The sequence below is a fragment of the Dryas octopetala genome, chromosome 2, assembly GCF_963921425.1.
Source record: "Dryas octopetala chromosome 2, drDryOcto1.1, whole genome shotgun sequence".
Taxonomy (NCBI): domain Eukaryota; kingdom Viridiplantae; phylum Streptophyta; class Magnoliopsida; order Rosales; family Rosaceae; genus Dryas; species Dryas octopetala.
In genome coordinates this window covers 9,198,703-9,212,530 of record NC_141367.1, presented here as the reverse complement: position 1 = coordinate 9,212,530, position 13,828 = coordinate 9,198,703, and the positions used below count along the sequence as shown (strand labels likewise).

The 13,828-nt window shown below is 35.4% G+C and overlaps 1 protein-coding gene across 2 annotated transcripts; it reads right to left on the bottom strand.

Annotated features, from left to right (window-relative positions):
* Positions 1-2,243: 2,243 nt before the first annotated feature.
* LOC147292913 (cyclin-dependent kinase C-2-like) lies at positions 2,244-12,880 on the bottom strand. 2 transcript variants are annotated; one of them, XM_086231483.1, is made up of 13 exons: positions 12,379-12,880; positions 12,152-12,276; positions 10,325-10,406; positions 10,020-10,110; positions 9,837-9,866; positions 9,518-9,627; positions 9,349-9,421; positions 9,143-9,263; positions 8,317-8,434; positions 5,798-5,937; positions 5,620-5,677; positions 3,367-3,437; positions 2,244-3,231 (listed from the first exon to the last, which is right to left on the bottom strand). In XM_086231483.1, the coding sequence occupies exons 2-13, from the start codon at positions 12,259-12,261 to the stop codon at positions 2,685-2,687; spliced, it is 1,551 nt and encodes a 516-aa protein (XP_086087609.1). In that variant the 5' UTR covers positions 12,262-12,276; positions 12,379-12,880; the 3' UTR covers positions 2,244-2,684. The 2 variants fall into 2 exon arrangements, with proteins under 2 accessions (XP_086087609.1, XP_086087610.1); XM_086231484.1 differs by having other exon boundaries at positions 9,518-9,629; positions 9,848-9,866.
* Positions 12,881-13,828: the final 948 nt, after the last annotated feature.

Sequence of the window (13,828 nt, the reverse complement as noted above, 5' to 3'; positions counted from 1 at the left end):
ATTGATGAGTTTTATGACCCGTTTGGAACTGCTTCTTGGAAGTGCTTTTACTTAGTAGTGCTTTTATGGAAAGCGTTTTTGCTAAGAAACACAAACATATTTTTATAAAAATTCTAAGTGGTTCATGTTTTGCACTTGAAAGTGCTTCTTTTTAGGTGATTCTCAAAAAACCCCTTAAAAGCGCTTTTATAACTCAAAAGTACTTTATTTATTTTTGTCAAACACTACAAAAAACGCTTCTAGTAATCTGAAAGCATTTTTGGCAATTCTAAATGCAATGTCAAACGAGTCCTTACTCATGATTGAAAGTAATGAGTATTCCTTTGTAAAAATAGATTATTGTTAAGAAAAGCAGACCATCTTGAATTATGGTATCGACACTAGTAAAAACTCTCTAATGAATATGTGAAATTATATTTAATTAGGGCACTAAATTTGAAAATTTTGTTCATAAAGAGTAAAAAATTACATTACAAATAGTGCATTATATTAAAGGCCTGTTTGGCACTGCTTCTTGGAAGCGCTTAAATCAATAGCGCTTTTGCTAGAAGTGCTTCTGCTCATAAGCACATACAAATTTTTATACAAATTCTAAGTGTTTTATGCAAAAGCAGTTGAAAGTGCTTCGTGAGGAAGCATCTGTCAGGTGCTTCTCAAAAAACCACTTAAAAGCGCTTTTATAACCTAGAAGCACTTTTATTTATTTCTTCCAAACGTAACCAAAAACGCTTTTACTAATCTAAAAACACTTTTGCCAATTTTAAAAACAGTGCCAAACGAGCCCTAAATTTCTGCTCAACAGGACATTCACTAACACAGTCATAGGCCAAACACCATTAAAGATTGACTTAAACTACAAGAGTTTGCTATTTGCACACCTTTTTTTTCTTTTTGCACCCCCTTTTCATACTTTTTCTCACTTCACACCCCCATATTCCTCCCACTATTGAAATTTTTCATATACACACCCCTTCCAATTACCTAAATACCCCAATTCATTAATCTTAACAAATTTCTCTTACACACCCCACTCAATCTATTCAAATAATACACACTCACCATCTCTTTTTTCTCCCGTACACACCCTCTTTTTTTTTTTTTTTTTTCTTCTTCTTCTTCCCCCTACCCAAGCCACCACCTTCTTCATTCTCTCTTTCTCCACATGGACCACCACCACGGCACCACCACCACCTTCTTTTTTCCTCTCTCTCTCTCTCTCTCTCTCTCTCTCTCTCTCTCTCTCTCTCTCTCTCTCTCTCTCTCTCTCTCTCTCTCTCTCTCTCTCCTCTCTCCTCTCTCCTCTCTCCTCTCTCCTCTCTCCTCTCGCCCATGCCAAAAGCAAACATAAAATCAAAATAAACACAAAGCAAACATAACTCCACCTGCCACATAGAATCCCATTTAGCAACCAACCCCCTACCCCACCGCAAATCAAAGAAAATTTTTATAAAGAAAAAAAAGAGGAACGAAATGCTAAAAATAGCTTAGATTGGTTAATAATCATTATTGGTTGAATTAGTAACAAAAGATAAATTCAAGGCATAACAACAAACTCCACAATCAAAGTAGAACGTAAAATTCAAGCTCAAAGCATCATCATATCACAAACTAGCTCAAGAATACAGCAAAAAAAAATTGGGTGCAGGTGATTTGGTGGACCAGAACCTGTCTATTTCGATCGGCAGGTATCTGCCGAACAAACTTGGTGTATTCGGCGAGTTCTTGCCGAACGAAATCGATGGGTTAGGCACTGGTCTGCCGAACCACCTACGCCAAATTTTTTTTTTATCATCTGCTTGGGCAAGAGGAGAGAGGAAAGAAGAGAGAGAGAGAGAGAGAGAAGAAGGTGGTGGTGGTGGTGGCTGTCTTGGCTTGGGCAGGGGGAAGAAAAAGGTGATGGTGGTGGTAGCTGTTTTAGTGGTGCTTGCGGAGAGAGAGAGAGAGAGAGAGAGAGAGAGAGAGAGAGAGAGAGAGAGAGAGAGAGAGAGAGAGAGAGAGAGAGAGAGAGAGAGAGAGAGAGAGAGAGGAAGAAGGTGGTGGCTCAGGTAGGGGGGAAGAACAAGAAAAAAAAAAAAAGGGTCTAGATGAGAAAAAAAAAGAGAAGGAAAGAGAGAGAGGGGGGAGGGGTTGTGTGGTCTTTTTTTTTGGGTTTATTTTTTATTTTTTAACAAGGTGTGTAAAAAGAAAAAGAAAAAAAAAAAGTGTGCAAATTCAACTACAAATGTCAGACTGAGTACCAAAAATTAAAGGGTTCAAAGTCACTGAGTTGAAACTATCATACACGGTCGCAAATACAAATTTATCTTAAAAGCCAAAACTGTATGTAGAGCTATTATTGAAAATTGAAATCTTACAATAAATAAAATCACAAGCGCTCCCGCAGACCCGCCTAAGCACGTGACTCAAAGGATTAACTAACATAATTCATACTGCTTCCTCCAGCTTTTCTGTATATTTTCTAACTAGAAAACGGACGACATGATTGACAGGAAGAAGAACCCTAGTTTAAATATATTTTACAGATGAATCGGTCACATATTGTGGCAATTATTTAAGAAGCAACGGTTGGATGATGCTTCCCTCCACATCCTTAACAAGCATTTTCTTTGATCATTGAGCTCATATCCCTTGTATCAAGGAGGTTCATATCCCGATACCATCACGTTTAATAATTAGATCAACCATTACTGCTGCCAACCGTACTGTTGATTTCGGTTTCCACCCATCATGTTTGATCCCCGACCTGTAGCAGAACCGCCATAGGGGCCATTTTGAGGATAGTTTGGACCACCAACTCCATAACCACTACCTCCACCCCGGGGACCAGCACCAGGCATTCCACTAGAACCATACGGTGCGCCCCGTCCTTGTGTAGGATATGGACCGCTGCTGTAGCCACCTCCGCCGCCTTGACCACCTCGATTTGGGTGGTTGTATCCCCCACCAGGGTTTCCACCAGTTGGGTATCGGCTTGGCCCCCCAGAGGGCCCACGAGGCTTCCCATAATGGTGGCTAGGGCCTGCAGCAACTGGGGCCTGAGAACCATGGATAGGCTGGTTTGGTCCAGGCCGCATTTGGGCATGTGCTTGGCCAGATTGCTGAATGGGTGGGAGGCGGCCATGCTGCTGTGGGTGCTGCAGTTTCTGACGTTTTGCATTTTCTTCATGTTGTCGTTGCTGCTGGCGCTTTTTCTTTGTTTGGAACTCGTGCGACGATTCATATTGAGGTAAACTGAGCCAAGAAATGGTTTTAACATAAAAAGTGATGTAGATCACATGACTATAAAGGTTATTTTTTTTTTTTCAGAGAAAAAGAATAACAATAAAAATGAAGTAAAATAAAATTTGTCAAGCACAAGGAACCAACCTCTTGGGATCACAAGGTAATGGATCAGTCCAAAAATACTCAGCATCAAGAGCATCCTTAGCAGATATTCTCTATTATTATTTATTACAAAAAAAGGACAAAATGATAAATAATATGTTAGCACCCAGCACACTATACAATAGTATTCATTATACTAAGGACACTACGTCACATTTATTCCTTCTGAATTAAAAGCCAACTTAAATTGTCATTGACACATTTGAGAAGGGGCAAGTCATACATTTTCCATGGATTAACTCAATAAATTACAGCAGATGACTGTTGTGAATGATATAATGCAAGACATGTCGGTAAGTATGCATGAATATTTTCATGCATATGTGAGAGGAAGAGACAGAGACCAAACATAATGCAACACTGTAAACATGTTCACATTATAATTTTGTTCATCAATATGTAAATAATATCAGCTTCAACAACAAACCACCAAAAACAAGCAAGTGCACATGCATACAGAGAGAGAGAGAGAGAGAGAGAGAGAGAGAGAGAGAGAGAGAGAGAGAGAGAGAGAGAGAGAGAGAGAGTGAAAACTTGTTCCTACCTAGGAAGCAAACGTTGGGCACATACTGCTTTTTAGTTATTTTATTTTATATCCAGATTTGACATTTAAAAAATGGCTTGTATTATGGGATGTAATTATCTTTGTTTTCTCTACCATTTTGTGTGACATATATATACTTGAGGCAGAAATCTCAATCTGTTTGATCGGTTTTGTTATCTGGGGCTTCCCTAGTGAGTTCGTACTAAAATTAACTTTTTTTATTTAATAAGAAGAAATTACAAATTTCGTCCACTTATTTTATATCTAGTTCAATTTTGGTCCACGATCTTTTTTAAGTTCTGTTTTGGTCCACTAATTGTTCCACTTGTTCTAAATGTCCAGATTTGTTTTCTCAAATTTGGCCTCCCTTTTACCCTATCAAATCTCACCCAAATTCAGCAAACATATACTTGTTTTAAAGTTATGCATCTCCATTTTACAATCATATAAAGATCATTCAAATTGGAGTTCTAAAACTCAAAATAATTGACCCCAAAGTAGGGTATCTGAAACTGCCAATTTTTCAAACTTCATCCAATCTCAATTCTCTTAAATTCTAATACTCTAAATTGATTCCTATGACTAAGAAATGATGAAATATAACTTATACTTCAATTATAATTGAAGAAAACATAACCCAAAGGATTTAAAGTCAGAAATCTGGACCTTTATTGAACAAATGAAACAATTAGTGGACCAAAACACAACTTAAAAAAAATCATGGACCAAAATTGAACTAGGTATAAAATAAGTGGACCAAATCTGTAATTTCCTCTATTTAATAAATAACGGTGGCAAATGTACTAAATTTTGTGATAAGATGTATGTATACTTTAGTGACATGACCGAAAAATCTATAACTTGAGAATATTTTGACATCAACAACACCTTCTAACCCAAGAGGATATTGCAATTTTATTAATATATAAGATTCAACTAGTTTTCTTTATAGAATGTAATGGTGCATAATTGCTTTAACTCCCAAATTTGGGTAAAGTTCCACAGGTTCATTCCTACTGAGTTACTAATAATTCTCAAGCTAATGATAATATAATTTTTTTTTTTTTTAAACACAAGAATGTAAAATTTATGTTCAGACAGTACATACCAAATTACTTTTTTCCTTGCAATCCATGAGGTCTGCATACCATGTATTGTTTACCATATAACTTCACTTAATTTCACCTTTATTCATGCATCCTATGGGTTTTAACTAGTTAATTCACTAACTTCAATGCCACATGCATCAAAATGACACAATCAAATGATAGGCCCAATGATAATGACGGGCAGATAGGTGTATATTTGTTGATCTATTGTCAAGTATTGCAACTGGTCCACAGAATGTTTCATTACAACTCATGTCACCAAAATAATTTAAAATGCCTGAAGCAAATTTCAGTTATTTATTCAGAAACAAGCTCATGCATCTGTTAACGTGAATACTTCAAGAAAAAGCATTATGCACTGGTTCAATCATTAAGAAAATAAAATCATTCAAATCTGCTTACAATACAACAATCTCACATAAAAGGACAGCATACAACTACAGTACAATGTTAAAAAATTTAACTAGAATGTTATAAAGCTAAGGGACCATTAAGAACAAAAAGCAAACAAGATACATCAATTTGCAAATATTTAGATCAAAAGTGCAAAAGATAACACAATATTATCTGATAAATATGTACCTGAGAAGGATCAAGCGTCAGCATTCTCTCCAACAACTCCAAAGCATGGCGGTCGAAACTATAAAGCAAACAAAGAAAATGTAAGCTAAGATATACACATCACACGAGACCCAGGGCTTATGCTTAACTTATCATGCTGATGAAATATGAATACTACGCTAGTAGTGAAATAACTTACTGTCTGAAAACCTCCCGAAGACGTCTCTTCATTGGCCTTGTTGGCTTGAAGTTGTTATACCAAGGAATCTTTGAAACTCCAGGCCAGTTGACCTCATCTGGAGCTCCACACAGCTCAAAAATCTTATTTAATTGTTCTGGCTACAAGGATTAAAGAGAAAAGGAGCATTAAATTGTTGCGATAAATTATTGTTGATATTAATATTTTAGGTTGAAAATTTTTATTTCTTGTATATGTGCATGTTTAACAATAACATATACCCAAGGGACTTCTTGGAAACTCAAGAGCATTAAGACAAGGAGTGGAATAGAGATGGAGCGAGAATAATCAAGACCGAATTGGATCAAACATCAGCACACTTCAGGAATAGTACAAACTCTTTGTTAGAGTTAAAAGACCAAAGTAGCACGAAGCTCTCGACCCAGATTTAGGAATATGCTTCAGTTCTATCTAGATAGTGACCAAACTTAGGATAGGTTATAATTTTGAGATTATGATTATTCAGGATTCAAGTAGATACAGAGATAAGGAACCACAACCAGAAGTTTCTAGTGGACAACCAGCTGGCGTAGGTTGAATGAGAAAATGAAAAAGTCCTGGTGTGTGGGCAAAATGACTTAGATGAACAAAGAACGCCGAAGTTCCAAATGACGTGGGAAATTGGATCAAATCTGGTCAAGATGGACCCTAGGAGGTCGACCAAGAGCTTACTTGGTTGGCTGGCTGTTCAAAGGATTCAATTTACAAAATCCCTGACAGAGAGACGTTTGCACAGTCTGCCCTTAAATAACCCCCTTCTTTGCACCAGTAAATCTTGAATTCTTTTTATAAGATGCATGACTTTATTAGATTGAAAAATAAGCTACAAGAAAAATGGACAAGAAATCCATCACATAAAATCTTGACAGAATGGGGCTTAGCTCACATTGGAAAGGGCTGGATGGTCAGTGGGTTCAAACCCCATCCCTTTGTTCAAGACAAAAAGGAATGCAAAGGCGGTAAGAAACCTTTCCTAGTTTATTTCTGTGTTTCATTTTTTCTTTTTTCAATTCGTGCTATATTTAAATTTTTTAATTTATGTATATTTAGATACACATTCAAGCCCAGACCGCAACCCACTTGGAATAAGGGGAGTGAACCTTCATGCAACTTTTAAATCTCAAGACCCTGTGAGAAAACTGAATAATTTGATAAGTGGCGTTAGGTTTGGGCTGGCACTGAACCTGTGAGAAAATTAGCCACCAAGTGTGTAAGGGCTTTAGGTTAACCTGTAAAACCTTAATTTAGTGGAATGACCAAAATTTGCCCTAGAGAGGTTAAGACAAATGTAGGCAAGTTACCAAACAATGTAAAGTGTTCTTGTGTTTTTCCTTTACTGTTGTATTTAATTTCTGGAAATTAGTGTGCAGATTGAATATCAGTTGACTGCAAATGAATCCCTAGAGACAGAGTGGTTGGTATACATGTGTTGTTAATAAGAAAAAATCAAATACTAACTAGAATTAATACATCAAACACAGTAGGATTCATTCAAATACCTAATTCCTAATTTCAATTAGGGTTAAAGCAAATACCCAATACCAAATATTTCTTCTTTTGCCAAGCAGAGAGTGGGACCAAAAAATTTAAAATGTTTTCTTCTTTCAAGTTCTCAAAATGTTTCCAATACCTAATACCAAATGTTTTCTGCTAGATTGGAAGGCAACTTTAGGATAATTTTTTGTTGAAGCTTTTCATAGTTTTAATTCTTATGTAGGTAGATATGTTCCTTTTCAACAATGTCTATTGCTATTGTACGATTCCATGAAATGATTTCTCTCCAAAAGAAAAAAAGTTCTCAAGAAATTCATAGCAACAAGATAACATTATTATAAGCTCACAATGCAACGAAATTAGAATAAAAGACCAAAAGGAAGACTCAATAATAAAATGACACAGAATTACAACATCCTAAGTTGTAAACCATCCACTATGCATGACAAATCAATTTGACCAAAAAGAAGGTTCATAAATTTACTCCAAAACTTATGGCCCTTTTATGTTAAGTAATATTCATAAAATGCATGGTGTTAATGCTAATCTATCTTTTGTGAATTCTTACGCTCTTACCCACATCTCAGTCTCTCTTCTAAAACAAACATACTGCAATTCTATTCGACCTATTTTATAAGAGCTTAATGTGGCATAAAATCATATGAAATTCCATATTCTTCAACTTAATTTGGTTATGCTTAAAACTAAATTACTATAGCATTTATTTTCTCTTTCTAATCTTATAACATCAATGTACAAGATGTATTGACACAACTTGAAGGGCTTGAACTAGCATTTAAAAGCCATAAATCCAAATCACACCTACAACATTTATATGCCTTTCATATTGTTGGATATTAAGTATTAACATATATTTTCCACAATTTTTTCATACTAACATTTTCCAGAAAATTCATCCACATATTAATACTAAACCATACTATCAAAACAAGTTAAACCACCTTATACCATATAATGTTATTTACCTCATCTTTCCCGGGGAAAATGGGCTTGCCATGTAGAAGTTCAGCAAAGATACATCCAACAGACCACATATCGACAGCTGGACCATACTTTGTGGCCCCAAGAAGCAACTCTGGTGGCCTGTTCAAATAAAGACGGATCAGATATTTTTTTTCATTGGTAGAAAAATTTATTGAAAAAAAAAAAAATAGAAAATGCCTCCTGTTGGGAGAGCAGGTATACACAAGGATCACCAAAATATACAGATATAATCTATAGAAACCAGAAACTATTAATAGAAAGACCAGGACACCCATGCAAAAAATTGGCATTCCTGGAAACAGAGATGAAACAATAATTGACTCCAATTGCAGATAGTATGATGATCCACAAAGGTCCTAGCATTCCTCTATCTCCATAGCACACCACAACACAAAAAGGAATTGCCTTCACATTGCATTATTACAATGCTTAGCAATAACACCACCCAACACTCAAGATGAACCGCAACAGAATAGGCATCAACCAAACAACACCAGACAGCTAAAAAAGAAAATACCATAACTCCATCAAAGCAGCACAATCCAATAAAGATCAACAACCGTCTCACCACCTCCTGTACACATACAACAGCAATCCAAAATAATGATATTTCTCCTACGAAGATTGTCAGGAGTTAAAATCTTTCACAAAGCAGCCTCCCAAATCAGATCAATATGGTGCATTTTGTTTGTTTTTACCCTTCTTTCTCTTTGATAGGTTGTAGGAAACTATACAGACGTCATGAGAGAAAAGAAGCAAGCTATAAAATAGAAGGAGAACCTCCATTCATGGGAATTAAATATTCACCTATACCAAAGAGTAATAACACGATTTGTAAGATTGGCATTGTGATCATTTGAAAATGAACGGGCAAGCCCAAAATCTGCAAGCTTCAGATTACCTTCATTGTCTATAAGAAGGTTAGAGCCTGCAACAAAGAATATAAATCATAATGTAGGCCTCATAATATCAAAATCTGGAAATGGTGATGAAGGACTTGCATTTATAAGAACCTTTAATATCACGGTGAAGTACTTGATTCACATGACAATAATGAAGCCCCGTCAAAAGTTGTCTCATGTAGCACTGTAAGACAGAAGAAGGGAAAAAGAAGACAAGGGAGCTTCAAGTATCAAATAGTTGGTGATTAAGTATACTTGCATATCTTGTTGTTTGTTATACCTTAATCTGAGGGACTGAAAATCTCATCCCAGGCCGATCAGCTAGACCTGTCAAATCATGGTCCATGTATTCAAAGACCATATAGATGCCACCTTTATACTTGTTACCATCTGCAACTCCAAGGAAAACAGATTACATTAGACATTCCCTGATATCAAATAAGAATAGAACCAACATAAAACATTTAGGTTGATCAAGTGAGCTCTCAAGATAAGGCAAACCATGATTCTTTTCTTCGTAAAAAATTATAGTGCATGACCAGCTTTAATCCAACGAAGATGAGGATAAAATACTGTACACAAAACAAAAAAAAACTTGCCTGGCCTTCCTTGCTCATCCTTCTCTGGCCCTGCAAAACAATCCCAGAATTATAGATATCGAAATGAAATTATGAAATGCATAAAAATGTTTCAGGTGAAAAAGAGAGCATTATATACAAATGTCCACAGTTGTATACAGAAACATAATTATTCTAGTCTAATATAAAATACTACTACAATACCTGGAGATGTCACGATCTCTTTCAAATTGATGACATTTTCATGATGCAGCTTCTTTAGAATCTTGATTTCCCGTATGGCAGTTATGGGAAACTGGGAAAAAACATATTTCAGAGAAGTTTTCATATTTAATAATTGAATACAAATTGGTGATCTTTCTTGATTGGGTAGTGTACTGGCAATCCAGTCCCTCAGGAAAAATTAAACAATTAAGGTATAAGTGAAGGGCCAGTAGCACCACTCTTCTTGTATGTAATCAAAACAACAAGTTCGTATGTGCTTCATAAAACTAAAAAGCATGACATACCCCCTCTCTCTCATTGTCCATCCGGATTTTCTTCAAAGCAACAATTTCTCCCGTTTTTATTTCTCTAGCCATGTAAACTTGACTGCAATTATAAATCAGTTACTTTGACAGTATCAGTGACCATAAGGACAAAAAAATTTATAAGAGTATCCTCTTATTGTCAAAAAAGAGGACTAATAGGGTCATAAGGTAAACCGTATCTGTCTCGATTATCTCATCAAAAAAGAAAAACACAAAGTATGCCTGATTAAACATGCATGACAAATATATATCAGTTTATCTTAAAGCATTATTTTCAATGAATGTATCCTTCCAGCATTTTCACTCTTTATTATCACTTCTGTTGGGAGAAGAGCCTCTCTCATTCTTTTCATTTTTATTTATTTTCTTTTGACCATAGATGTTTGTGCACGTAGACTGTATATTGACATAGAAAATTACAATGCATCAGTTTGGGAAATGATTCTTTAGAGGGTTGATTTCCTCCATATTATACGTACAGACAACTGGGCATCCTAACTAGAGAGGGTGTCAAGTTAAGGAGGTAGACAGGCTAGGGTGGCCATATGACTCAAGATTCAAGGTGATGTTAAACCAATTTTAAGGTTAAGCATTCAGCTCATATTAGATAAATTGGCTACATTTATGTTCCCTTCAAGGAGAGGCTTTAAAATTTCACAATAACAGAGGTGCTATAGAAAAAGCTACTTTGGTGATAGCAAGCTGTACCAACCTTCGAAACTATGACCATGGGGTAAAGCACGCAAAAACTTAACCACAAGGCTAGAAGAAGGCTAGTAGAAAACAGCTACTTTAACTAAAAAAGAGAAATACTTATTACCAAATACAAATAGAAAGAAAATACACTTTGCCAAGGTAAAACATTTGGAAAGAAAACTGGAAAAATGGGTCACCAAGGCATGCAGAACAGAAAATGGCATTTGACACACTGTTATGAAAGATGGTGTCAAGGAAAAGCAGGCTTGTATGAAATATTGACCAAAAGTTAAAATGAGGAAAGATGTTTTAAGTTTTGGCCAATGTTGTATTCATGTATAAACCTGGTGTCAAGATTAACATGAATGGAAAAAGTACGGGTTAAACACAGAGATTTCGTCTGCTGAGCTTCAACTATGTCTGTCATAGAACCAATAAAAGTCCAATACCAAATACCCCGTAGATTTGGAATAACTATCTCTTCTACAACTTAGTGAATAGGGTAAAATGTGTCAGGAAATATGAAAAACAAAAGGCTTCCCAAATGAATATATCTGTACAAGTGTATCTGTTACCAAGGCATCCCAATGCCATGTGTATTTAGTTAATACCTATTAGCACTTGCTGGATGACTAGAGCAAGCCGTGGCTTGTCAGTGATGTATGAGGTAGTAATTAGCAAAAATAAAAAGTGAACAAAACCTGAGATAAATATTGAGTTAATGATTTATCAGAAATACATGTTGATCAACAGATTTATTTCATTCATCAAGACATTGTAATAGCAAGTTCTTAAAAAAAAAATGAACAAAAAAAAAAACAACTATTTCAGTCCCCTCGTGAGGGTCAAAGTACAAAAACAAAACTCTGTTTAAATATTTGTTGTCGATAATCATACCCATAGGAGACCTACAAAAAAACAAATTGAGTAAATTGGAACATAAACTTTTAAGGTTAAACTTCATTAACCAACATCAAATTATCTGACAAAACATCGAACAAGAAGAAGAAAAAAAAAAAAAAGAGAGAGAAAATCTATAAGCCAAACTCGTGAATATTAAATGAAAAAACACTACAATTGAAGTATTGAGATGCATGGAATAGAACTAACCCATAGGTTCCCTCGCCAATTTGTTCCAATTTCTCGAAGCAGTCGACGCTTCTGGATCCCCATGCAGGGACCTCATTGAGGTTGAGCTGCCCAGGGGCCGCTATTGCCATTTTTGCCCTTATTTACTTCAGTAATTGATTAACATATTTGACAAGAAATGGCATAATCAGACCACCAAAGCCAAAATAGAACAAACACAATGAAAGTTCGAAATTTTCTCATGATACCTGAACCAATTCAATCGAACGAGAAAGAGAGATGGCCCTATGAAATTTAATTGGTGCTTGATAACACCTCCACTCTCTTCCTCTTTTCGGGTTACAGACTCGAAGAATGCAGCAGCAGGTATAAAATTTTTGAAATTGATAATTCTCTATTCCAATCTTTTTTCTGGGAAACCAAACAGAAGATAGACCAGCTCCCTTTTTTGCATAGTGTAAAACAGCAACTTCTTCAATCTCAGATTCACAAGCTGAAATACGGCAAAATAAAGAGAACCAAATTGGAGAACACAAAAAGAACACGACCCACTTTGTTCCAGGTGCGTGCCGTCCAGGGCAAGCTGATCGAGGCCTGCGCTCAGAGATAAAACCCTAGATTCGGCTTCGAGGGGACAGAGAAGAGTGACAGACAGTGAGGTTATTGGAAAGGGAAAGCGTAAAGGAGAGAGAGTGGGTGGGTGCAGCCTGGTCCGTTTTTGGAGATCTGGATGATATCCAGTCTATTCGATCTTGTTAGTTCGACTTAAAACCGACCCGAATAAGCATGATATATATATATATATATATATTTTTTTTGCCAATGAATGATCATGATATCTGAACGGAGTCAACGGACCATCGAAAAAAGTTATTGGGAATAACCGAGTTACATTACGAAAATTGTTATCAAAATTCGAAAATTTTAAATAAAATTTTATTATATGTTTATTTAATATATTATTTATTATATTAATAAAAAATATTAAATAAATTAAATTATATAATAGATTTCATGTAATATAAGATAAATATAATGTGCACTGGAGGTAAATATTATTAAATAAAATTAATATATTCTTTAAGATATGATATAAGATATTAAATTTTAGGCCTTTTAGGCTAATTTTTATATAAAAATATATTAAAGTTTATGATTTAAAAACAACTAAATGAAACTCCAAAAGAGCTTAATCAAATCTCAAATTCTTTTTTTTTTCTTTTCAATTGTCCAAATGCCTTAAACCCAAATCAACCCAAAACTTTTTTTCTTCTTTTTTTTCTTTTATTTTTTTTTTCATTCATTTTTTTTTTCCTTCTTTTTCTTTCCGTGACTTTTCTTCCCTCTAGGCTCTAGCTCATTTCTTTTCTTTTCTTTATTATTTCTTTCCTTCCTTTTCTTCCCCCCACTCCTTTTCTTCCCATGACTTCTCTTTTTCCGTCTGGCTCATTTATCTCTCCTCCTCCCAATATATTGCATCTCTTATCTCTCCTCCCACTCCCTCCCCGATCTCTCCTTATCTTCCTCTTCTTCCTCATCTCCCTCCCCAATCTCTTCTCCCTCCCAGATCTTCTATTCCCATAACTCTTACACAAACTTTGAATCTCCTTCAAGACCACAAAACAGAATTACCAAATTCAAAAATTAAGAAATTTAAGCTTGTTAAAATGAAGGGGACTTGAGAAATAGACAAGGGAA